This window comes from Gracilinanus agilis, chromosome 1 (genome assembly GCF_016433145.1).
Source record: "Gracilinanus agilis isolate LMUSP501 chromosome 1, AgileGrace, whole genome shotgun sequence".
NCBI lineage: Eukaryota > Metazoa > Chordata > Mammalia > Didelphimorphia > Didelphidae > Gracilinanus > Gracilinanus agilis.
The window spans coordinates 126,056,973-126,084,255 of NC_058130.1; the positions used below are offsets into that span (position 1 = coordinate 126,056,973).

The following is a 27,283-nucleotide window of genomic DNA, read 5'->3' on the forward strand; positions in this document are numbered from 1 at the left end:
AGGCTGTGCTGCTCACTATCTGTTTGGCAGTTGGACAAGTTATTACTTATCCTCTCGGGGCTTAGTTTCCTCCCGGGTAAAACGAGAGAGGTGGATTGGATTGGCTGAGTTTTAAACTCCCTTTCAGTTCTGAATCCTAGGAAGTGTTTATGCCTATGTATGGGGGGGATAGAAGAGAAAGAATGACGGGAAAGGCCATGACCAGGAGGATCTCGGTAATCAGAACGAAAGCAGGCCATTCTTTTCTGGCAAAACCACAGCAGGAGTGGGAGCGGAGAAGGCGGGCAACTGAGTGGGGCGGGCCCTAGGCGGTGCTGTCTGCTCACTTCCGGGAGGCGGCCTCCTTAGCTACAGAGCCGGACGAACTTCTCTGCTTGGCCTTGTTGCTGCCGCCGGCGTTTTTCCTTTGCAGCCTAGCACTGCTTGGATCCCCTTAGCCGCCCTCCACCGTACGCGATGCACCGGAGGGGCTGCTGAGTTAGGCGGGCCCACGCACGGGCTGGCAGAAGAGACGTGTCCAGTTCCTACTGGATTTAAGCTGGGGATTCGGCGCGCAGGCTGGCTGAAGGAGATGGGGTCGGCCGGGCGCGTTCTTCTGCGGGCGGTAATCATGGGGCCCCCAGGCTCTGGCAAGGGAACCGTGTCATCCCGCATCATCAAACATTTCAACTTGAAGCATCTCTCCAGCGGGGACCTTCTCCGGGACAACATGAATAAGGGAACAGGTGGGAGCCCCGGGAGGAGCAGATCCTCACCATTCCTTCTACCCTCCCCAATTCCTGCCCCTTTGTTCCGTGGGCCCCCATCCCCTGCTCCCCAGGGAAAGAACTCAAACAGCAGCCGCCATACCCCGAGCCTGGAGGCTGGGGCTGGGGCATGAATCTGACCTGCGGTACTCTGGACCGAGTCCTCACTTCTCCTCTCCCTTGAACAGGGATGACATATTGTTTTCTTCTCTGTTAAAGTCACTTAGCTGTACACGACATCACCCGGTATCTCTGTTTACACCTTATCTTTCCACTAGACTGTAAATTCTTTGAGGACAAAGACCAGGTCTGGATCTGAACCTTATTTCCCTTGCCATTCTCCAGCACCTAGCTTTAGTTTAAACTCAGAACTGAGTTGACTTGAGTGACCTCTGGCCAGTCACTTAACTCCTACTGTCTGGTTACCTTAGCTCTAAAATGAACTAAGAGATCTCTAAGGTCAGTTCAAGTTCAAAATCGACGGATCCTTTCCGAGGGCACACAGTCCCTTTGTTTAACACTCTGAAGGTTAACGTAGCTCTTTGAAGCAGAGTGATTATGTCCCTTAGTCATTTATGCCTGCCTTCCTGGGAAGAGGATTGGCCTCCCCCGTTTCCAGGGTAAAGGAGGGTGGGGTGCAAAGCAGCTCTTTACTTTCTTTTGAACCCAGGGCCTGCCATTGCATCACGGGAACGGTCCTTTTTTTACTCCCTTCGACTTCCATCGACAAAACTCCCATTCCCTATATATTTGGGAGGGAGAGGAGAGGTGGAAGGAAGAAATGTTTGGAGTTTTAGAAGATGCTTTGTGCTCTCTGCAGTACCTTCGAAACCATTTCGTTGCAGTCTTTTGAGAAAGTTGTTCAACCATGATCACCACCCCAGAAGGGGTTAATCTTCCTTGTGCCCTCATTCCTGGAAATCCGGGTTATAAAAACATGCTAAACATGTTTTGTAGATACGTACAGACACCACACCCTCCTTCCCTCCCCCTTTTCATTTCTTCCATTTATGTCCCTGGGAGAGAGCTGGCCTGAATTTCCGTCAAGTTTAGGATGGGGTGTTTTTGTTTGGGTTCACTTGGCTGTGATTGGGTTTTGCCCCCCTCCAACTTGGTCTTTGCAGTTACAAACTTGCCTATGGATTTCCTGGAGGCTTTTGATCAAGGGAAGATATTTTCCTTGATGATCTTCCAAAAAATTTGTTTTGTTCCTGTGGCCAAAATTTTGCAAACAACAGAAAGTTTTTAGCTGAGTGAGAACTGCAATCCAAGATTTTCAGCAGGGTTGCCACTTGCAGAATCAGACCAACTGGGTTTCAATTCCACTTTATCTTTACTGCCAGGATGTGATTCAGTGGATAGTGCTGGACCTGGAGTAAAAAAAAAAAAACAACAAAAAAAACAACCAAAAAAACAAACAAACGCTGAGTTCAAATCCAGCCTCAGACATTTACTAGTTTTGTGGGCAAGTCACTTAACATCTGTTTGCCTTAATCCATTGGAGAAGGAAAAGGCAAACCACTCCAGTATCTTTGTATACACTTGAAGGATAGTTCCATGGTACCGCATGAAACTGAAGGAGGTGTTTATCTTGTTACTGAAGCTGGACATCACACTAGAATCTGGGAAAGGGGTCAGTCTTGGAAACTCTCATTCCTTAGGGTCACAAGGAGTAAGATGTCTCAACAACATCAGAGAGGATAAGAATGTTGGATTTGGGAGACAAGAAGATCTAGATTATAAGGGTGAAAAGGGGGTTTTATGGGTTCAATATATTAAAGATGGTTGCCAGAGGATTGAACTATTATCAATCCTCATTTAAGAATAATCTCAAATCAAAATTGACTTTTATGGAAAATTATTTACATGAGAAGAGAGAGAGGAAGTACAGAAATAAGAATCCAATCCCAGGTAGATCTTAACCCTCAGCTGAGGGTTAAAGGGCCTGATGAGGACCAGAAGTGAATGGAGCAAACTTTATTCACAGAGTCTATAAAAGAAGTTTCTTAATAGAAGTTCAGGAAGATTTAGTCTTTAAACTCATCATGTGGAACAGTCTCGGTCAGGAACCAGCAAAGCTCCCTCAGGTCTCCTTCACCAAACCAGCAGCAACCTCATTCACTCAACTCCCTCTTTTATAGGGGTCAGGTATGCATCACTTCCAGTGCCTTCCCTTAGCCTGCGTGTCCAATCACAATAGATGCTTTCTCATTGAAAGCGAAGGGGGTTGGTTCGTTGATTCTGATTCGTTACTCTAGCACGTGTGGGTTAGGACCTCCCAGAATTGGAAGGTGCTCTCACCTTTGGTGATTAAACCTAAAGATGGGTAGCATAGACTTAATCTAATTATCACAAGATTTAAATCTCATACTAGCTGTGTAGCCTGAGTAAGGAAGTTAGTTAACTTCTTTGTGCTTCTGACTATACCTGAGACTTAATTTCTTAAGATATAAGCAAGATTTGTGTTTGTAGAGGCTGTGCCCTACTCTGAAGAAATCTCAACTGAATAAAGGACCAGCTTTCTTGATCTAATTGGCGTGCTCATGATAGTATTCTGGACAGTGACTTATATTGATATTCAACACATCAGAGTTTTCAAAGCACTTCCTTTAAAAACTTTTTTCAATTGAAAACTTTTTGTTTTTTTTACATCACCAAAACTTCTCCTAGTCCCTTGCTGAAAGTCATTTTATATAACAAATACCTTTTAAAAGAAAAATAAGAAAAAGAGGAAGAGAAAAAACTCAGCAAAGCAGTTAATAAATACATTGAAAAAGTCTGAAAATACATGTAATGTACCATACCTATGGAACAGGTAGGAGACTCAGTGGATAAAGTACTGGGCTTGGAGTTAGGGAGCCTTGACTTCAAATCCAGCCTCAGATACTTATTAATTTTGTGATCCTGGGCAAGTCACTTAACCTGTTTGCTTTAATCTGCTGGAGAAGGAAATGGCAAACCACTCCATATCTTTGCCAAGAAAGTCCCATGGACAGTATTGGCTTGCCATGGTCTGAAGGGTCACAGAGAGTTGGACATAACTCAAGAACAAAAATTATGCCTCTGGATGTCTGGTTTCTATAAAGGAGTCAGGCAAGATATTGTCTCTCTTTTTAGTTTGAAGCTATGCTTGTTCTTTGTAATTTTGCAACCCTATCCTTTGGTTGTTTTGTGGTTGTCCTTTGCTAAAAATTGACATTGTTGTCATCATATATTATTGGGTTTTTTTGTCTCTACTTACTTCAGTACATCAGAATCTGCATCAGATTATGTAAAATCTTCTCTTGCTACTCTGTATTTATCATTTTCATAATTTCTTATGGCATAGTAATATTCCATGCCATTCTTGTACCCCAATTTGTTTCAAAGTATTTTCACATTTCCCGCCAGGCACTGGTGTTCTTTGATCCTAAAATGAATGTCTCTGACTTTTCTGACCTTTTATTCCTCCTTCTACAAAGTCCCAAAAGACTTAGTGCAGTTTTAAGCCAATAAAGCTTGAAATGGAGCTAAGAGTTTTAGGACACCTATATTTTGCTTTAAAAAAAAAAAGACTTATGTTGTAGAGATTGGTTACTTTTTCAGTCATTAAGTCCTCCAACTGAAACTAACTCAGAAAAATTTCTGATTAGTTGGGTGATTGGTTAATAATGTTCCTTGCTTAATTAAAAAAAAATGTAATGATTTCAAATAGTTAAGTAACTGTTTAGCGTACTCACTGCAGTGGGCTGACATTGTGCTATAAAGAGGAGAGAGAGAGAGAGAGAGAGAGAGAGAGAGAGAGAGAGAGAGAGAGAGAGAGAGAGAGAGAGAGAGAGAGAGAGAGAGAGAAAGCAGAAAGGAAAGCCCTGAGGCATAATCATGGGTGATTGGGGTTATGTTGTTGTTGAGTTATATCCAACTCTCTGTGCCTCCATTTGGGATATTTCTTGGTTGTGTATGACTCTTCTTGATCTCACTTGAGTTTTCTTGGCAAAGATAATTGGAATAGCCATTTCCTTCTCCATCTTATTTTACAGATGAGGAAACTGAGTCATGCAGGCTTAGGGACTTGCCACGGGTCACATAGTTCATAAGAATCTGAGGCCAAATTTGAACTTAGGTGAATCTCTGACTTCAAGCCCAGTGCTCGATCCACTGAGCCAATGTGTCGTCCTTTGGGGTTTTCTTGACAAAGATATAGAGTGGCTTGCCATTTCTGTCTCTAGCCCATTTTACAGTTGAGGAAACTTAGGCAAACAGGGTAAGTGTCTGAGGCTGGATTTGAACTCACAAAGATGAGTCTTCTTGATTCTAAGACTGCTACTCTATTCACTCTGCCAAATCAGCAACCAGTTTTAGGACCTTTGCAGTATTGTGTGTATATTTTTTCCTTTAAAATTTTTTTAACAAAATTAGAAATCTAACAGAAAGAAAGGAGGTTGGGAATAGGGAGCAGTTATTTTTAACCAGCTTAAGGATGCCAGGTAATGTCCTTTTCCTCAAAAATAATCCTTTGAAAACCATGAACAGTTCTTTCCATGGAAGACATGATAGCATCTGAAGGAGACTTTATGTTGATGTTATTTCAGATGTTACTATAGATTGGAAAATGATAGGGAAGCTCAATATACACTTGAAGGATGGTTCCATGGTACCACAAGAAAACAATGGAGATGTTTATCTTGTTACTGATGCTTGAAATCACCCTGGGAATGGAGTCAGTCTTGGAAATGTTCAAGCCATACCATGGATTTTAAATATTAGCCAACCTTGAAAGAGCACCAAAGTAACTGAAGAGTAATTCCTTCCATTTGTTTTCCTCCTCATGCTCTTTACTCTTTGGTTTTATTTATTTGGATATATATATATATATCTATCCAGGTTACATTTATGCTTAGTTTATTCTAACTAGATCCATCTTAGCTTTTCTGAATCTTTATTTCTGAATCTGTAAGGATGGTAATATTTGTCCTGTCTGCTTCATAGAGTTGACTTGATTCAGTCCTTTATAAATTCTAAGTTACCTTAGAAATATGCAGTGGTAAGTGTTATTTATTCTATTATTCCTCATTTCTTGCTTTTTCTCCTGCCCCAACCCTTTTTTTTCTTCTAGTCTCTGCTTTACTTCAAAATTAACTAAGGGTTAGGTATTTAAAACTTTAAGGCCTGCATTGTTTCATGTGTAAATATATATACTTGCTACATAGGCACTAATACAGAATAAACATTTATTGAGTTCTTATGTAATGGGTACATAGGGTGGCTACTCCTACTGGTAGCATTTTATACCTTTGACCTGATCACATGGACAACTATTTACTCTCTGGGCTGGCTCAATCATTTCAACCTATGCTCACACTAGCAGGTCTGGGTTCCAAAAGAAGGACCACCATAAAACTGGTACACTCAAATTTGCTCAAATTTCTAGGAGTAATCTTATTGAAGGGATCTATATTTCCTGCTTATACACTACCCATGAGCCCATGAGCCCCTACTCATGAATTTCTCTTTATATAGCCAATCACTCAAAATAATGACACAGAGATTTTAAGCATAACTACTTAAAAATAAGACAAAATAAATAATAATATCATAAACTCATATTCAAGCAGTGCATAATCATTATATACTTCATAATCTTCAGATAGATCTGAATCTCCCTCTCCTACCAATGCAGTTAGTATCTGGGGATATATTGGCATGAACATAAGAAATCTGCCAAGGAAGTATATAAGTGGGAAAACTCATGTACTCAGAGTAATCCACAACTCTGCTCCCTCAAGTGTACTTGTTCTGTCTTAGGAACTTTCTGTAACAATACCTTGATAAATACAGCTTCTGGGCTGAACAAGTGCTTCTACCTCTAAGACGAATTGCTCCACAATGTTTTGCTAACTGACATTTGACTTGGTCTAATGCTTTGGCCAAACTAACTGATCCACTGAGTGATTGCTCTCATTCTCTGTTCCTCTGCTTAGGTAGACATATTCCTCACAGCAATCTATCTATCTATCTATCTATCTATCTATCTATCTATCTATCTATCTATCTATCTATCTATCTATCTATCACTCCAACTTAGTACTTAACTGGCACAATTCTGAAATCTGTCTTTCCACCTTTACTATCTTTAAAAGTACATCAGATGATCCATCTTGGGTTATGATTAATGATCAAATTTCCATATTTCAAACTGGATGTTCTTATAGACATTTCAAATATAATGTACTCAAAACAGATCTCAACATCCTTCCCAATTAAACAACCACTCGTCTAAACTTCCCTTTTTCTGTCATGGATACCATCATTCTTCCAGCCATCCAAATTCACAAGTTTGGAGCCTTCCTCAATTTTCCTCATATTCCATATCCAACTGCTTCTCAAGTCTCAAAAGCATAGATCTGATTATGTCACTCCAGTATTTAGTAAAGGCCAGTGGCTCCTTATTGACTCTCAGACATAGTATAAACAACTCTGTTTGGTTTATAAAGTCCTTTATATCCTAGCTCCATTCTACCTTTCCAGTCTTATGTCTTGGTTAGTCTCTTTTCTTCAATAGTCAGGCCCTTCTTTTGATTTTTTTTGGCTAATGTCATGGTTTGAGGTTGAGGTAGGGTTTCTGTTTGTAGAAATGAGGATAGGTGTTGTATCTGCTCTGTATTGTTGTTGTTATCATTATCATTATTGTTATTAATATTAAATATCGTTGGAAGAGGAAATTTTTGTATTAAATATGGCTTTGTATCATCATTTTTTTTACTGTTCTTTGAAGCTTTGCTCTTTTAATGTTGTTTGGCAAAAAATCATAACCATTTCCCCCCTCTTCTTCCAACTCTGCAAAAGATTTTCTTCTCTTCTTCCCCTTTCTAAAATAACAGTAACTCCTATTAGAATCATTCTTCCATACTTATTAGTATCCATACTGACCATCCAAACTAACCAGCACCTCTTAATTTCATTGACTATACATCATCTTGAGATTTATTATGGGAACCATTCCATCATTGTTTTCTACTCAGACAATGGGCATCTACATCTGAGGCAATTGAATTTGAGACCAACTATGATATGGAAAGGTCTACTAGCTCAGGCAAGCACCACCTTGCTAATTAAGACTCATAAGTCTTTAAGCATGCTTGAAGACCAATTCAGAAGTGGAGACTTTTCATTATACAAGCAGGAGCAATCCAGCCTCAGGCTACATTGCTTGTGAAGACATCATTTGACTATCATGCCAACATGAGTACTCACATCAGATTGGAGGAGACTGGCACGGGGCCATTAGAAAACTCCCAGGCACAGAGGAAAGTAGCCTTCTTCTGGAAGTACCCAAGGGGGCTGAAAGCAACATTCATACTTCAAACATTCATTATCCACTAGAGATTTGGCTGCTAGAATTCCTCTTTGAAGTTTCTTCTCTCCTTTAATAAATCTCACCAGAATTTGAGTTGGATTTTGCTTTACCTCATAATGCTTTGTTCTAAGTATGTCACATAACTATTTATTTATTGAAGTTTGTTGTTCACTTGTGTCTGACTCAGTGACCTTGTGGATCATACTGTCCGTGGGGGTTTTCTTGGCAAAGATCCTGGAGTGACTTACATTTCCTTCTCTATTGAAGTAGGGCAAAGAGAGGTCAAGTGAATTGTCCAGAGTCACTTTGCTGGGAAGTGCCTGAGGCTGGATTTGAACTCAAGTCTTCTTGATTCCAGGCCTAGTGCTGTATCTACTGAGCCACCTATTTGCCTCTGGGAAATGGGTAGCAGAACCTATTTCCATTTCTATGGCCCTTGGAATTAGACCAAAGCCTTAGATTACTTTATAAGACATTAATTCTTTACTTTGTGATTAAGCCTAATTGACCTTCCTACTCTTTCTCACACATAATACTCCACCTTCCACTTACGTGCCTTTATAAGCCATTCCTGGAATATACTCCCTCTTAACCTCTGCTTCTTTAAATTCCCTAGCTTCTCTCAAAGTTCAGTTTACATGATATTCTTTTAATTTGGGAAGTTAAATGGTCAAATTTAGTAAATCAAATCACCAAATTTAGGGAGCCAGATTAAGGATGCCAAAATTAGGAAGCCTGTTGTCAAATTCAGAGTCAAATTATCCAATTCTAGGGAGCCAAATTTAGGGAGTTGGTGGTTGTTTGTTTTTTTCTCATTTGAGATAGGTGAGTAGTGGGAAGGACAGAGAAAAAATACTTACTACTTAAAAAGTAAACTAAACTAAAACAAAACAAAACAAAACATTAAGGTGTCCAGGCAAATGACTTATTACTTTTATGCTATGAGGAGGCATTAGAAAAAGACTTCAGTAAAGAATAATTTCACTACAGAAGCATTTTTTAAATGTTAAAAGGCTAGTAGATTTTAAGAATCAACTTGAATTCAAAGTTTGTGACCCCTGATATGGTTGTTTTCATTCTAGTGAATCACTGGCCAGATTGCATGCCTTTTTATTGCAGTTATTTGCTAGATATCACATTTCAGTTCAGATAGGATTGTTCTGTTGATTAGGGGTGTGATAGGAGATTTAATTTCAGCTATAAGAGGTATAATAGGAGAGTGATTTAAAAAGACAAAAGAAATATTTTGTGGGATTCAGCTGTTTCTTCTCTCCTTTTTTCTTGTAGCTATCATTCAAGGTCTGACCATGTCACTTCTGTGCAAAATTAGTGGCCTATGGGATAAAAGGCAAATTCTTCAGCCTGGCATTGAAGGTCTTTTACAATCTGGCTCCATTCCAACTTTCCAGTCTTTTTTCACTTAACTTCTTTTCATACATTCTATGTTCTGGTCAAGTGCAAACCCCTGGCTGTTCCCTAATCTCATCTTATCTTTGCCCACTCCCAAACATGGCACAATGCTTTTGTCCATAGGCATGTAATACATTTATACTGAACTGAAATGAACTCTATAAGCTCTGGGCCTGCAGGAACTATTGATAAGAATTGGTAAGGTGAGTTATATGAGGAGAAAATGAAAGATAATGGTCAGGGAGCTGAAAGGCAAAAACATGTCAGAGATTTATGCTTTTTTTCTAGTAATCTACATAGCAGCTAGGTGGAATGGTGGATAGTGTTGGATCTAGAGTTAATGAAGAATTGAGTTCAAATTTGACCTCAAATACTTACTAAATGTTTCACTCTGGACAAGTTGCATAACCTCTCTCTGCCTCAGTTTCCTAATCTGTAAAATGATGAAAGTGAGGCAATATTTGTAAAGCATTTTGAAACCTTAAAGCCATATATAAATACTAGAATAAATGGAGATCTATATATGTATGTATGACTATATTTGATGAATAGAACCAAATTTTAAAGAATTACTCTTCTTTGAATAATTTATGCATAGAGTCTGGAGGGAGATTTGTGACCCTTCCTCAATTAAGGATATGTATTTTGAAACAGATTCTTAAAAGTTTTTTTAATTTTTAATTTTTTATTATATACTTAGTAACCACCACCACCACTACCAAAAGACATTTAATTAAACAAATGCATAAAAAAGATTATGTGCAAAACCACAAACTCCACATTGTTTGCAATGTGTTTAAAGATATGTAAATTATATGTATGCTAATATGAATATCCTCTGCTTTTGAGTTTCCTGTCTTACTTGAATATTTTTTGTCATGATTTTATGGCCATTATTTTTTTTAATATAATCATGGTATGCATTATTCTCATTCTCTTTTCTTTTCTTTTCATTTCTTCATATAGTTCCCTTATTTTTTTATATTTCTGATATTTGGCATTTCTAATAACATAATACAATCCATCACATTCAAATTTCACAATCTATTCAGCCATTTCTCCCATTCATTGCATTTGTGTTATTTACAGTTATTTTGTCATAACAAACAAAGCTTCCATAAATATTTTCATGCCTGCACAGCTTTTTATCCTGTCAATAATGCCCTTAGGGCCTAAATCTTGTAATAGAATTTCTAGGTCAATGAGCACGAACCATTTTCACAATTTTTAATGCATATTTCCATCTTGTTTTAAAAAAAAAACAAACAATAGCTGCTCTAGCAATGTAATATTAGACATTGTAATCTGTTGCTAGGACCATGCTCTTTCCAAAACAAGTCTTTCCAGCTTGGTCATGCACAGAGGAACTTTTGTTCAAGTGCTACAATCTCTCAGGGATGCCAGATTACTTCCATAGTACAATGAGTTTAAAGTAAGACTTTTGCAGAACATTTATGCTCTCTAAGCCATTGTTGGTCCACCAGAAACTATGTTTGGATTATGCACATTCTCAGGTTTAGATCAACTACTAATCTCATGCAAGTGTGTGTAGACTCTCCAGATATCTCTCTCATTTAACTTATCTAAGGTTCTATTCATTGCCTTAATTTTCTTATTTTTTGGTTAGATTTATTGATTTCTGAGAAGGGAAAATTTAAGTCTGCTGCTATTATTATTTTGTTATCTATTTCCATCTGTATTTCTTTGTTTTTCCTTTAAAAATCTGGGTGCTTGGTTTATACAGGTCCAATACTGATAATACTTCATTATCCATAGTAACCCAATACCCCCAATATAATATAGTTACCCTACTCATCCCTTCCACTTATATCCATTTTAGCCCCAACTCTGTCAGAAATCATGACTGCTACCCCTGTCTTCTATGGATCTGCTGAGTTATTGTATAATCTGTTCTAGCCCCTCACCTTCACTCTATGTTTGCCTCCATTTCCAGTGTTTCTTATAAACAACACATTGTCAGGTCCTATTGTGGTTTTTTTTATCCTTTCTGTTATACATTTTCTTCCTGTATGTAAATTCATCTTATGACACTCAATGTCATAGTTCCATCTACTCCATTCCACCTCACTGTCTCTCTTCCTTTCTTTCTGCCATAAAACTCTTTCCAATTTTCTTTGACCAGTACCTTCCCTATTCACATCCTTCCCCAAAGATCCCCATTTATCCCCTTGTTCTCTTAGTTCCAAATTGTCTCACCTTCCCAAAGGTCCCTATTACTTTTCAATTCTTATTCTATTCACCTTTCCCAAAATCCCTTATCTCCAAACTGTGCCCTCCTATTTCTTGATTCTCTTATCCTCTCACCTTACTCTCCTACTTCTCCACCCTTTCTCCTCTTATTCCTTCAGCTCCCCATGGGGACTCCTAGTCCTTCTCTAACCCATTTCCTCTTCCCTCCTGTTTCTCTGTATGTTGAGGAAAAATTTACCCTTCTAATTGTGTATATCATTCTTTCTTTATCCTGGGTCTGATAAGAGTTGGATTCTAGTACTCTTAGCCTTCTACTGCCTTGTCTCCTTCTTCATGGCAGTTTCTCTACTCATTCCTTCTCCATATGAGATAGCCATTAGACCCTGCCCCTTCCTGTTATATTCCACTACTATTTCAGCTCATTCAATTATATTTCTTTGTCTGAGAGTCTTCCATCCATGTATGCCCCCTTCAAGTAACCAGGCAGTCCAGGCATAATGGCTATAGATGACATTTTCTCAATACCAGAATCAAATAATTTGACCTTTTTGATTGCTTATGATTAGTCTTTCATTATCTTTGTATGTTTCTTATAGATCAAATTTACCACTGAATTTGGGGTTTTTCTCCAGGAATAGCTGAAACTCCTTTAGTTCATTAAATATCTATTGTCTTCTTCTATAATTATGCTCATTATTGCTGGATATGTTATTTTTGTTTAAGCTCAGTTTTGCTGTGTTCCATGTTTGGTGTTCTTTTAAGTGTTGTATCTGATAAGTCTTTTGTTATTCTGATTGTAGCTCCACAATATTTAAATTGTTTTTTTCTTGTTGCTCATAGTATTTTCTTCTTAACCTTGGGGGCTCTAGAACTTAGCAATGATGTTCCTGTGCATTTTCATCTTTGGGTCTCTTTAAAGTGGTGATCAGTGGATTCTTTCAACTTCTATTTTACCCTCTTATTCTAAAATTTCTGGGCAGTTTTCCTTGGAGTGTGCTATCAAAACTTTTTTTTTAATTGTAACTTTCTGGGAATCCAACTATTCTTATGTTGTCTCTTCTTGATCTATTTTCCAGTTTGTGATAAGATGTTCCAAATTTTTTTCTGTTTCATTCTTTTGAGTTTGCTTTATTATTTCTTGTTGGCTTAGGAGATTTTTAACTTTTCTTGTCCAATTCTATTTCTTAATACATTATTTCCTTCCAAGAGTTCCTGGATCTCTTTTTCCATTTGGGTAATCTTTCATAATTTTCTTGATTTTCTTGCATTGCTCTTTTTTTTTCTCCTAATTTTTTTCTTCAACCTCTCTCATTTGGTTTTTGAGATCTTTTTAAAGCTTTCCCCAAAGCTCTTTTTGAGCTTGTTATCATTTATGGTATTTCTTTGCTGTTTCTGAAGTAAATGTCCTCTTGAGTTCGAGCCAAGGTTTTCTCAGTCCCCATAATAGCTATCGATATTTGGGTTCTTTCTTCTTTGCTTGATGATTTTTATTGATGTATTTTCTAAATTTTAGTGGCCAGGCCAATAGACTTAATTACTGACTTTTTTCTGGAGTCCCAGGGTTTCTATTTTGTTGACATATGTTATCTCAGATTTCAGTATTTTGTGTATGTATTTGTGTTTTTTTTATGAACTTATTGCAGTTTTTATAGTCCAGAGTCCTTGTTTAGTTATTGCAGTTTTTATAGTCCAGAGTCAGATGTACTTCTTGCCTTCCTCTCAAGCCCCAATCTATTATTACTCTCAGCCCCTCCACTTCTTCATCCCCTTCTCTGTGGCAGCTTCTCTATTCATTCCTCCTCCATATGAAATAGCCATTCCACCCTGCCTCCTCCTAGCCCAACTAACATTTCAGCTCATTCCATTCCATATCCTCAAACTCAGGTCTTCCATCCATACACCCCACTTCAAAATAACCAGGCAAAGAAGCCATTCCCAGGGGCCATAGATGACATCTCCCCCACTGATCTCAGGTGCTCCAACCAGAGACTGAGGGCAGCTCTGCTACTACCATTGCAAGCATCCAGTCTGCCTCTCCTTGGGGCAACCACCTGGGACTTTACTGTCTTGGGAGTGACAGGAGCTGACAGGGCCCCAATTCTTCAGCAAAAACACTCACTGGTGTGATGGGCCTTCCTCACTCCTACTCTCCCACTCCATCATCTCTGAAACAGACTAAGTGTCCCGTCTGTGTTCCTCTGACCTCCAAATTCCCTTACCAGCTAGCAATGAAGTTTGAGTTCTTGCCTTTAGGGTCTGGTGCTAGCCATGAGCCAGTGGAGTCCTCATGAGCCAGGCTGCTCCCAGGACCCTCCACCTGCCTTTTCTTTGATCCCAGTGGTATGGCCAGGGAATGTAGGCTCCCCTGGCTCATCAAACTAGGTGAGGTTGCTAATCCTGCCCTCTTGGGGCTGCTTTGTTGATTCCCTCTATTTGGTCTGTTCCTGCCTCCAGAGCCTCTGGTGGGGGAATAAGGCCAAAGAAGTCAGAAATCTCCCTCCTTAGTTGTTCTTGGCTTTTTAGCTTCACTGGGGACTGTTGTGTAATTTCTAACCACAGGAACACAAATGATAAACAGTCTCCAAGACATAAAGAGATATGTTTATTCAGAGAGGACCAGTCTCCCAATAAAGCCGGACTTCTGGTCAAGACCAAAAGACCCCGTGCACTGGGAGAGACCTTCCTTTATACCTCAAAGACTATCACAACTTATATACCAGTACAGAAATAATTCAGGACAGTGATAAAAATAGAGAGATGTAGATTGGTTGAAGTAATCGGGAAACACTTCTCATTGGTAGAAGTTACTTGGTAGACAAAGGGGGGTGGGGGAGACTGAATCCTACTTTCTAAGCCTGATGATGTATACTGAGATGGCCAGGGTAAGGAAGAGGCGCCAGGCCTTAAAGAGGGGCAAAAGCAAAGGTGAAGAGGTGTCAACATGCTTCTAACTGAGGCAAAAACCTCTCTGCTAATGAAGACCCAGTCTCAAGTTCAAGTTCATGATTGCTGATGGTGCATGATATAGCAATTTTGAAGGCTAAGGCTAAACCTGAGGCCTATGCTAACAATGATTAACTATATTCAAGCAGTTATCTTACTTTAAAGCTTATACTAAAATAATCATAAAAGACCTCCTAAAATCATATAATTAACTTAGTACTACTCCTAACATCAAAATCTAATCCTCATATAAGGGAATAGGGAATTTTTTACCTACAGGACTCTTATATGCTTTTGCTGTTGTTTTTATAGTTATTTTTGGTTGTTTGTGGGGGGTTTGAGGAGGGCAGGAGAGCTTCATGCCCTACTCTGCCATCTGCTCACAATGTTTCTCCCTTAAAAGGAGTTTTAAAGCAAGTTAGTCCAAAACTTCCCAACTCCCCAGAGCAAGGTTGACAAATGACTATTTAAATGAGTGGGAGATTTTCTCAAGCAAAGTTTTCCATATTTGTAAATATGAAGGAAAACAACCAAAATGAAATTTTGCATCTGTTTTTTAAAAAATTGCTCTATTGTATACTCTTATATATCTGAACGAATCCCCTGAAGTTTTAGCTATAAAGGAAGGGATGATGGTGATGGTGGTGTCTCTTTAAACTCATTTCAGAAATTTATCAAGGATCATAATATTTGGCTAATTAAAAGCTTACTGTCATTTGGATACCAGCATATATATGCTTTTTCACAATATCCTTACCTTCATCAGTGGAACCCTCCTCCCACTGATAGAAATTAGAATAGAAAACCTTTTGTACTTTGGTTTTATAAATTACCATGACCGTGTCATGATGCAAATTTTGAGGGAAAAAGTTCCAAATATGATCCATTTATTAGAAAGGCTAGCAATTACCTATAAATGGTGTCAATGGCCTTTCTCAGTGACCAAGACCTTGAGTGAGGGCTGACAGTATTTTACAGCATTTAAGCAAGATGATAGCAAAATCTTAAGTAACATAAATATTTCTTCTTATTGGCTGAACAACAATAGTTACTGATGACATAGTCAGAATTGAGATTGTATCATTTGGATCTTTCCTTATAAAATAGCCAAAGTGATAGATTTACTCTACAAATAATGGGAGTTAATACAAATTGATGACATTTGACCTTTTAAGTTAATAAATGTCTGGAGTCATGTCTGGGAGTCTGATGATGAATGATTGGATCTGAGGGCCATTGCAGCAGGGGTGAGTGAGAGCTAGCCTGCTAGGGAGACTAGAGAAGAGAGAGAGATAAGGGCAGGAAAGGTGGGGGCCAGGATGCCTGAGAAGGATGGAGCAGAGGAATCACAGCACCATGAGGGGAGGGGAACTATGATCTTTGTTTATTATGACAAAGAGAAAGACTTTTATAGAGAGTAAAATATTAAGCACTACAGCATTCTTGGGGTGGGGGGTGTTACTTTCCCACAGGATAATGTTTATGAAAATGACTTCACACATGAAAGTTACCAGGGTTGCTATTACAGATGTAAGCAAGTTGAGAGACAGTGATTGCCAATCTGTTCTTAGGGAAAGGCTGGTTTGGTACTTTCAGTCATGATGTTACAAGGACTTCTTTGCTCTTCAGAGTGAGGGGGGGACTCAGGGTTTAATGATGACCTTTGGCTGAGAGCAGCAGTGCCTTTGTGTGAGAAACTGGGACCTTGCCAGCAATCTCAGGCAAGCATGGCTGCTTTCGTTAGTGGGCCTCACAAATAAAGTTTCTCTGAAAAGTGGTTGATGAGAGCCACAGCTACTTTCAACAGAGATTAAGTGACTTCTCTAAGGTGACACAGCTAAGCATCTGAGCCTGGGATCCGAGTTCATTTCCTATTGCTGACATATTCTGCTTCTGTGATCCTAGACCCCTTAGATACTCCCTAGCTATATGACCCTGATCAAGTCACTTAACCCTGTTTGCCTAGCCCTTACCCTTTTGTTTTAGAGTTGTTTCTAGACTGATGGTAAGGGTTTAAGAAAAAAGTGGGTGATAGGTGGTGTTACAAAACAAAAGCTTGACTTTTAGGCAAGTTTCTGAGGGCCAATCTTTCTTTAGGTAACAACACTCCTTACAAACTTAGTTCTCCTGATACCTTCATGACTGACCCATAGTCTGATTGCCTAGTTCATCTTTTAGAGCTTGGTTAGACCTTCCTCAGCCTTCATTATGCTGACACCAATTCTAAGGATACCTATATGCTACCTGGAAGCTTTAGAGGAAGATGTTCACAGACAACGGGATGATTGCTAGTTACTCAATTTGAAGTATATTATATAATTTTTTTAGTGCATTTAGTGCTCTATGTCTACAAAGCACTTTAGAAGCATTATCTCATTTCATCTATATGACAATCTTGTGAAATAGATAGTATGAGTATCATTGTAATTTTTACAGATGAAGAAACTGAGGCTCAGAAAAATTAGATACCTTGCTCAAGGAATCCCACTAGGATGATGTGAACTCTGGTTTTCTGATTCCAGATCAAGTGTTCTTTCTGCTATAGCAGGGATACTTCTTTTATCCGAGGACTAGAATATCCTATACACATGTTAAGTGGTAATGATTGCCAATTAGAAACAAGATTAGGACTGAATTTATTCTAACAAACCTAATCTTGTGGAGGTTGACAAAATTAGGCTTTCTCTTGTCTACCAAATCAGGTCACTTGTGGCTTTGATGAATTTTAACTCATTCTCTGGTTCTTTTCTTCTGTAGAAATTGGTGTGCTTGCCAAGACCTTCATTGATCAGGGGAAACTCATACCAGATGATGTCATGACTCGGCTGGCCCTGCATGAACTGAAAAATCTAGCTCAGTATAGTTGGTTATTGGATGGTAAGCAAACCATTGACTAAATTTCACAGGTGCTGGTCAAGCTCAGAACTTGAAAGAATAAACATTTCTGAGCAGGTTGTTTTGATGTCCGTTTTTTTTTTTTTTTTCATTTCTCCTGGTTCATTGGGGAGACATAGATGAATTGAGAGAAAAGAGGAAAGGCCCCAAAGAATCAAATTTGCCCATCTAAATGGGTTCCTACTGGGGTCAGTCAACATTTTCATAGTTCCATGGCATGTTAGAGCTGGAAGGAATCTTAAGAGATGTTTTTCTCCAACTCTTTTATTTTAGAGATGAGAAAAACAAGGTCCAGAGAAATGAAAGGACTCATACAAGGATAGACAATGAATTACTCCTTTGTTCCATGCTGCTTCAGCCACTGAGTTAGTCAATATTTAGGTATTGAAGAACATTGTACCATGCCCTGAGGGATATAGAGTTTAGACAAGACATAGTTCATGCCCTGATGTAACATGGGCACAAACACAGATATAATATTGCATGATAAGTGCATTAGTTGCATAAAGCAAAGTATTGTGTAATATGAATCCTATTCAGGATAGGGGAACAGTTTTCCAAAGCAGGAACCTACCACAAGAACAACAGAGAAGCATGGAACCTGTTTTTAAGAAGTTTCAAGGGAAGAGAAAATTTTGAAGTGATCAACAGGGAGGGCGCCATGTTTATATTTTTGCCAAAGTCAAGTAATATCCATATATGTACAAAATGTAAGTCAATCTCTAAAGTATAGGAGGTGAAATGGTTAGAGATGTGCTTCTTTCTCTAAATTGTCAGGGACAATAAAGTATTCCAGGAATGTATGGGGGACATGCTTCAATAGGGAAACAAAGAAATGGAAGAGACTGAGGGATAGCTGACAAAATTTGAGGCAGTAATCCATAAGAAATTTGAGGATTGTTCCCTATAGTATTACAATTTCCATAAAAAGAATGAGTAGAAGAGCAACTAAGTGACTCAGTAGATTGATTGGCTGGAGGTCCTGGGCTCAAATATGACCTCAGATACTTCATAGCTATGACCCTGGGCAAGTCACTTAACCTCAGTTGCCTAACCCTTATTTTTCTTCTGCATTGGAACTGACACTTAGTATTATTTCAAAGACAGAAGGTAAGGATTAAAAAAAATAATAATGAATAGGTCTCATTTCCTTCAGACTCATGGGGAAAGGTCTAAGGAAGAAGAAAGGGAAATAGAAGAATTTTAGTCCTATATTATAATATAGTGGAAAGAAGGATGTATTTATAATCAGGGGAGGACTCCAAATCCAGTACTTGATAAGCTCCAGTACTTATCAGCTGTGTGACTGAGCAAATTAATCTCATGTTCTTTCTGATATACTTTGTTCATATACTAAATCAATAGTGTACAAACCCAGATTGCCTTTATAGCTGATAATTAAGCAGGGAGGAGTTAAGGGAGAATAGTGAGAACCTTTCCCATGAGTGCATTTTGATTTTTCAGTTCATTGATCAGCATAAAAATAAATAATCATTTATTGTGGCTCATAGGATCATAGTTCTAGCACTGCCAGTAACCTTGAAGGCAATCTGGGGGTCCAATGGCTCTCCCTCCATTTTAAAGATGAGGAAAATGAGTCTTAGAGGTAAGTCGTTTGTTCATTATTGCACAGCTAAAAGTAGGAGAGGCAGGATTATGGACCTTAGAAAAATCATCCAAGAAACTGTGGATAGCTTAAGTGGATTTCATTTGGTAGATTAATTTTTGGGTGTAGAAAGTCTAATTTTTTTCTCTCCTTTATTTAAAAAACATTTTTTAAAGGTTTCCCCAGGACTGTCCCACAAGCTGAAGCTCTGGACAAAGTCCACCAGATAGATACAGTGATTGATCTGAATGTACCCTTTGAGATTATTAAGCAACGTCTTACCTCTCGCTGGATTCATCCAAGTTCTGGTCGAGTTTACAACACAGAATTCAACCCTCCCAAAAAAATTGTGAGTGCTTTTCTGTGGTAAAACTACCTGGTGTGGGCATGCTATTTGATGTTTCTGCCTTATAGACATTTAACTTCCTACTGTCTTTCTGGTTAGTATTTAGATAAGAGATTTCTTAGGAATATTGGATATTATAGACCTTTCTTTAAAATTTTATTTTAATGATGCCTATCATTTTTTGTAGTTTGAAATTTTTTATTTAATTAATTAATTTGGAATATTTTTCCATAGGTACATGATTCATGTTCTTTCCTTCCTCTCCTCCCACCCCCCTCCTGTAGCCAACAAGCAATTCCTCTGGGTGTTACACGTGTCATTGTGCCTATCATTTTTTAAAAAATACCTTCTCTCTTAGAATTGAAACTAAGTATTGGTTCCAAGGCAGAAGAATGGTAAGGACTAGGCAATGGGGGTTAAGTGTCTTGCCCAGGGTCACACAGCTAGGAAGTGTCTGAAGATCTCTCATCTGAAGATCTTGCTCTCTATCCATGGAGCCACCTAGCTACCCCCCTATCATTTTTTATCTTTTATTTCTTCTTTATTTTATTTCAATAACAAATTTACACATAGGTTTTCTAAAGTTACATGATTCTTGTTGTCTCCTTTCTCTCTTCCCAGAGTTGACAGGCAATTCCACTGGGTTATACATGTATTTTCACTCAAAACATATTTCCGTATTATTCATTCTTCTAAGTGAATAATCTTATAAAATCCAACCCCCTAAAACATATGCCCAGATAAACAAGTGATAAATCATGTTTCCTTCTGGATTTCTACTCCCACAGTTCTTTTTCTAGCTGTGGATAGCATTTTTCCTCAAAGTCCCTCAAAATTGTCCTAGATCATTGTGTTGCGATTAGTAGCAAAGTCTATTATGTTTGATCATCCTACAGTGTTTCTTTCTTTTTTTTTTTTTTAAACCCTTACCTTCCATCTTGGAGTCAATACTGTGTATTGGCTCCAAGGCAGAAGAGTGGTAAGAGTGGGCAATGGGGGTCAAGTGACTTGCCCAGGGTCACACAGCTGGGAAGTGTCTGAGGACAGATTTGAACCTAGGACCTCCAGTCTCTAGGCCTGCTTCTCAATCCACTGAGCTACCCAGCTGCCCCCAACCTACAGTGTTTCTGTGAGCCCTCCCTTGCCACTAAGAAAAACAGTTTATCAAAATCAGCCTATACAGAAAAAGGTTTGTCAGTATTCATAGCATTCAGGACTTAAAGTCTGCTACCTCTCTACTCAGAGGAGGCATGTGTATTTTATCATCTGTCCTTTGGAACCATTATTGGCCTTTAATCTAAGTTCATTTACTTTTATAGTTTTCATTTACATAACTTCAGTTACCATGAATTTTAGGTGGTACATCAGATCAAGGGCTGAAGTTAGTAAGACCTGAGTTCAAATCCTGCCTCAGGCATTATTTATTAGGTATCATTTAGCCTCTATTTGTCTCATTCCTTTATCTGTAAAATGGGAATAATAATAGCATCTGCCCAGGATTGTTATGAGGAACAAATGAGATATTTATAAAAATACCATATAAATATTAGTTATTATTTTTAACTTTGCTTTTTATCAGTTCATGCAAGTTTTCCTGAATTTTTCCAAAGTCCTCATTTTCATCTTTTTCTCATGCTTCAGGCCATTATTTACTATAGGTGTTTTGTTTTGTTTTTATACACTCAGGGCAATTTCTTTTTAGTTTCTTTCTTACCATAAAAAGTACCAGAAGCAATATTTTTGTCTATACAGAGTTTCCTGAAAGTCTTAGTGCCATTCTAAACTTGAACAGTTTAAAAACAATGAATAGCTAGTATTTCTATAGAACTTTTTTTTTTAAACCCTTGTACTTCGGTGTACTGTCTTATAGATGGAAGATTGGTAAGGGTGGGCAATGGGGGTCAAGTGACTTGCCCAGGGTCACACAGCTGGGAAGTGGCTGAGGCCGGGTTTGAACCTAGGACCTCCTGTCTCTAGGCCTGACTCTCACTCCACTGAGCTACCCAGCTGCCCCTATTTCTATAGAACTTTGCAAATAGTACTCCTTTTTTTCCCCTCACAACAACTCTGGGAGGAAAGTGCTATTATTCTCTGTTTTACATATAAGATACCTGAGGCAGAAGGAATTTAAGTTACTTGTCCAGGGTCTCACAGCTTGTAAGTTTCTGAGGCTGGATTTGAACTTAGATCTTCCTGACTCCAGGCCCAGTGCTCTGTCCACTGTGTCACCCAGCCATGGCAGTTTTCCCTCTGTCTTTGACCCTCTTGGGGACCAATAATACTATTGAGTTAGATGGTATGAGCATTTCAGTAACTTTTCACAGATGAGAAGAAATGTGATCTTTAGAAGTTTGACTTGTCCAAGGTCACAAACTTGATACTGGGGAGGTTGAGACAAGATCCTAGGTCAAGAGACTCGTAGTTCTATGTTCTTTCTATCTTATCTTGCTGCTTCCTAGTCTTCTGGCAATTCCATGTGGGGGATCCCCTTTTTGAAGTGTAAGCTCTATATCACAGACACTGAAATCTTATGGTCCCCAGAGTTTTAGAAACTCTTCATTTTGACCAAAGCTCTTCAGAAGATTTGTTTGGAGAATACTTCGTGTTAATCAATAAGTATATATATAGTACTTGCTGCGTGCCGAATATTATTATCCTGAGTGCTAGGGATACAAAGAAAAATAAGGAGCAGCTAGGTGGCTCAGTAGATAGAGAGCCAGGCCTGGATTCAAATCTAGCCTTTACTACTTCCTAGATGTATGACTCTGGGCTTAGCCCCAGTTGCCTAGCCCTTATACACTTCCTCTTTGGGACAGATATTTAGTACTGATTCTAAGACAGAAAGGTAAGGATTAAAAAAAAAAAAAGTGGTGGGGGCAGCTGAGTGGCTCAGTAGATTGAGAGCCAGGCTTAGAGACAGGAGATCCTGGATTCAAATGTGACCTCAGACATTTCCTAGATGTGTGACCCTGGGCAAGTCAATTAACCCCCATTGCCTAGCCCTTACCATGCTTCTGCCTTGGAACTATTACAAAGTAGTGATTCTAAGATGGAAGGTAAGGGTTAAAAAAGAAAAAGCAAAAATATTCCCTGCCCTCAAAGAACTTACATTCTAATGGGAAAAGACAATTTGTAATAATTAGAAACATACAGGATGTGAACAGAGAAGATGGAAGTCAGTCTGAGAGGGGAAAGCATGAGCAGCTAGGACAAGGAAAGGCTTCCTGCAAGGAAGTTTGGGGTTTGAGCCGGGTCTTGAAAGAAGCCAGGGAAACTAGGAGCTGGAGGTGAAGGGGCAGAGCCTTACAGCTTGGGAAAGGGCCCGTGTAAAAGATCAGAATGAAATATGGCATGGCATGTGTGAGGAACAGCATATAGAGCAGGGTGACAGGAACATAGAAAGGAGGGAAATATTAGAAGATTTTGTAAAGGCCTAAAGAGGCCAGATTATATAGAAAATTAAGTGCCCAACACAACACTTTATAATTGATTCTGGAGATAAAAAGAGGGGAGGCACTGGAGCATTTGAGTGGGGTTGGAGGGTTGGATGTGGCCATACCTGTGCTTTATAAAAACGCTGGCAGCTGAGTGAAGATGGGCTTGCAGTAGGGAGAAACTTGAGGAAAGGAGTCTCATAGAAGGATATGGACCAGGTGAGAGGTGATGAAGGCTTCAATGAGGGTGGTCATTGGGGGAATACCCAAAAGGGGCATTGGTTTACCATGCTTGTACTTCCAGAAGTTCCCTCTGGAGGCCAAGGGGTCAGTAAGGTGTGGAGTTAGTGTCAAAGGAGAGGAAGGCAAGATTCCCTGCCTTTAATTGAAACTGTCCCAACAGGGAGTCAAATGAGTAGGATAGTTACTTAGAGGGTTTTCCATGATCTGCAATAAACTCTTTAATGATTCAGACTTCTTTCTTTTATAATCACACTGGTCTTCTAGCACCCCCGTTTTCTCATGTTGGGTCAATTCTGTTGGGAAGTGGTGAGTTTGTTTTGTTTTTACCTATAGTTTGAAATGCGTGGCATGTTTAATGGCTAAGGCTGATGAACAATGCTTGTCTTTTTTAAAGTGATGGATCTTTTTCTTTCCTAACCCTCCTTTTAGGGCATTGATGATATTACTGGAGAGCCTCTTATACAGCGTGAAGATGATAAGCCAGAAACCGTTACCAAGAGACTAAAGGCTTATGAAGCCGAAACAAAACCTGTTCTGGCGTATTACCGGTATATTATTTATCCACGTGCCCCTTTGTTTAATTGAAGTATATTCACAATGAGCACAAGTATTGAGTTTTCATCTGTATGCACAGATGAGAAGCTTGGCACAGGAAGTACAAAATGGTATTCGTTAAACCCCACTCATTTGACTCTGGAATTAAAATTTTTTAATACAGAAAATTCCAATAATCTAACTGCTTATGTTTGAACATAAGTGTGTTTGGTGTTCTGAAAATTCATAATACTTACATTATAATATACTAATATAGTAATAATAATTATATATACATATTTATGTACATATACATGTACATATATATGTAAATATATATGTACCAAAGTTCTAGGACTTTCCCATCTAATCTCCTTGTTCATCTCTTGTCTAATTTTTGAAGGCATGGATAGCATTACTTCTCAGTGTAATGCTGAGGACCAGCCTCAGGGACTTTCGGTATCCTTTGAATTCTCTCTTCTCAGGCTTTTTGTCTTTGGGGTTTTGATTTTTAAAAAAGATTTATGGACGCCTTTCGTTTGCCAAAAAGAACGTTGTAACAAATGATACAAATAATATAGCAACATTCTAACCTTGTCCTGCCCCCACTCTTTCATTGATTCTTTCTTTTCCTTGTAATAAAGAGAAAGCAAAACAAATGAATACATCAACCATGTCTGATAAAAACATGTGAAACATCGTACATTTGTAGTATCCCTCCTCTCAAGTGAGAGGAAGAAAATGTGTTTGGGGCAAGAGGGAGCCAGTTGAGTTTGAGTACAGGAGTGATATAGGCTGGTCTTCAGCCCACCAGAATCAAGACTGGCATCAAAGTTCTAATTTCTTTTGGTGTTATCTTCATTTACAGTTCATACAAGGTTCCTTGTATTTCCCTGATTTTGACATTTGGTATCCAGCAGTAATATCACTGGGCCAGCTTAAGTAGGCACAGTGGATAGAGTGCTGGGTCTGAGTCCTGAGTTCAAATCTGAACTCAGACATTTACCAGCTGCATGATCCTGGGTAAGTTACTTAACCTAGTTTGCCCCAGTTTCCTCATCTATAAAATTAGCTGGAGAAGAAAATGACAAGCTACTCCAGTGTCTTTGCCAAAAAAAACCCCAGCTGGGGTTAAGAAAAATTGGACATATCTTAAAAGTGACTGAACAACTGAATGTGAATTTAATGCACTGTTATTGCACCCCCCCCTCCCCGAAGCAATTAATATAAAGAATTCAGGGAAAATGGGAAGATTTATATGACACAATGCAGAGCAAAGTGAATAGAGTTAGGAGAACAATTTATACATTGACCAATAATGTAAAGGAAATCATTGGAAGACTTGAGAACTCTGACCAGTGATGACTACAAAAGATGATGGTGAGGCATGTTTCTCATCTCTCAGTGGAAAGATGGGCCATAATATGGCACTGGGTAGGAGTTGGAGTCAAGAAGACCAGAGTTCAAATCCAGACTCGGACACGTATTACATGTAGGGCTCTTGGCAAAATCACTTAACCTCTACTTAGCTCAGTTTCTGTATCTGTAAAATAAGGATGGTAATAGTACCTACTTCACAGTGTAATTTTGAGGATCAAATGAGATAATATTTGTAACATGCTTTTCAAACCTGAAAGACTTAGGTGAATGCTAATTGCTATTATTATTATATCACCATAGATGAGGAATGAGACATGTATTGTCTAATGTAGTTAGTATGCTGATTTATTTTGCTTAACTGTATTAGTTTGTTCTAAGGGAAGGTTCTATTGGGTGAGAGCATCATTTGGAAGTAATAGAGATGTTTTAAAAAATCAATAAAGCATTAAAAAACCCCAAATATAATAAAATTAAGTTGGAATTGCTGAATAGGAGAAATAAAAAATGTTTGTTCATTGTCTTCTTTTGTCCTTTTAGGAACAAAGGTGTGTTGGAAACTTTTTCTGGAACAGAAACCAATAAGATCTGGCCCCAAATATATGCTTTCCTCCAAACAAAACTGCCAGATGTAAGCGAGAAAGAAACATTGACACCCTGAAGAGTAATATATCATCAGAAGAGGAGCAGGAAACTAGTTTGCATTGTCAAGGAGCTTCTGAATGATGGTTTCCTGATACATATGAATTCTCCTAAGATCATGATCTACTCTCATTTTTGCTATTTTTCCTGGACTAAGCAATGGTTTGAACATGTTACTTTCTTAAATTCTTATTTTAGTGACCTGGTTTTCATCTCCTGGTGGTTTATGTAGTTTTTTTAAAAAATCCTATTTATGGATCTAATCATGCTTCATTTTGTAAAATGGCAAAGACAAAAGGATAACTACTCATTTAAAAAATAATACAATGTACTTTTTAGTAAGTGAGTAGCTTTTAGCATTTCTCTCTTTTTCAGAAAAAGAATCAATGTTTACATAGCACTAACTGAGGTAAAATGCATTCTTCAGAGGCATTCTCTTCCCCTTTACCCTTTTAGATTAAAGCCATGACAAAAGGCCTTCTTCTGACTTTCACTCAGAAGTTTCTAGTATTGTGTTCTTTAGCCACCTGGAGGATCTGTCTTAGAGAATCACTGATAGAGTGTCAGATTTAGCTATGCCTCAAATAAGGCATGTATGAGTCAGCCTTAAGAGGCACCTATGGCTCAGTGATTAAAAGCACTAGTCCTGCAGTCAGGAAGTTCTGATTTCAAATCTAGCCTCAGACACTTCCTTGCAGTGTGACCCTAGGCAAGTCACTTAACCTCTGATTGCCAGTGCAGAAGGAAATGGCAAATCGTTCTAGTATCCTTACCGAGAAAACTCATCGGATAGCTATGCTCCATGGGGTCATAAAGAGTCAGGCACAAATGAACAATAAGAACAAATGAATCAGCCTTATTAGATGACTAGACTGTGCTTACTTTATTGGTGAGGATCCTCTCTTTTAATTCTACCTGTTCAAGAGTAACACAGGCAAACTATCAAGCAGAATGCTGGATTTAGAGCCAAGGAACTTGAATTCTAATCCTGACTCCTGCTACTTGTAAACTGTGTAATCTTGGGAAAGATCATTTAACCTCTCTAGGCTTCATAGTGGCCTCATTTCTTAAAATAAGGAGATTGAACTAGATGACCCAGTAAGGTTTTCTCCCTTTCTAAATCAATTATGATGCCATAAACTATTAAAAACTGCAGTGCTCATTAGCAAAACAGTCATCTTTCATTTGCAAAGGGCTTTAGGGAGTATTATTATATATATGTAATCTTATTTGATTGTGACAACAAATGTGTAAAAGAGATGCTAAAGAAATGAACAATTACCCTCATTTTGTGTTCAGTTGTGTCCCACTCTTCATGACCCTGTGGACTAGGGGTCAGCAACCTTTCTGGCCGTGAGAGCCATAAACGCCACATTTTTTAAAATGTAATTTCGAGAGAGCCGTACAGTGCTCACAGTGCCGCTCCTATAACAGCGCCTGAAAAAAAATTGACTTTATGGCTCCTGCAGAAAGAGCCATATGTTGCTGACCCCTGCTGTGGACCATCACACCTCCATTATCTCCCAAGAAGTCTGTCCAAGCTCATGCTCATTGCCTCCA

General features: G+C 38.7%; 1 protein-coding gene across 2 annotated transcripts; it reads left to right on the plus strand.

The window, feature by feature from the left end:
* On the plus strand, nucleotides 1–26,232 carry AK3 (adenylate kinase 3). 2 transcript variants are annotated; one of them, XM_044657039.1, is made up of 5 exons: nucleotides 1–725; nucleotides 17,404–17,523; nucleotides 19,324–19,496; nucleotides 23,600–23,718; nucleotides 25,622–26,232. In XM_044657039.1, the coding sequence occupies exons 1-5, from the start codon at nucleotides 572–574 to the stop codon at nucleotides 25,740–25,742; spliced, it is 687 nt and encodes a 228-aa protein (XP_044512974.1). In that variant the 5' UTR covers nucleotides 1–571; the 3' UTR covers nucleotides 25,743–26,232. The 2 variants fall into 2 exon arrangements, with proteins under 2 accessions (XP_044512974.1, XP_044512975.1); XM_044657040.1 differs by lacking the exon at nucleotides 17,404–17,523.
* Nucleotides 26,233–27,283: the final 1,051 nt, after the last annotated feature.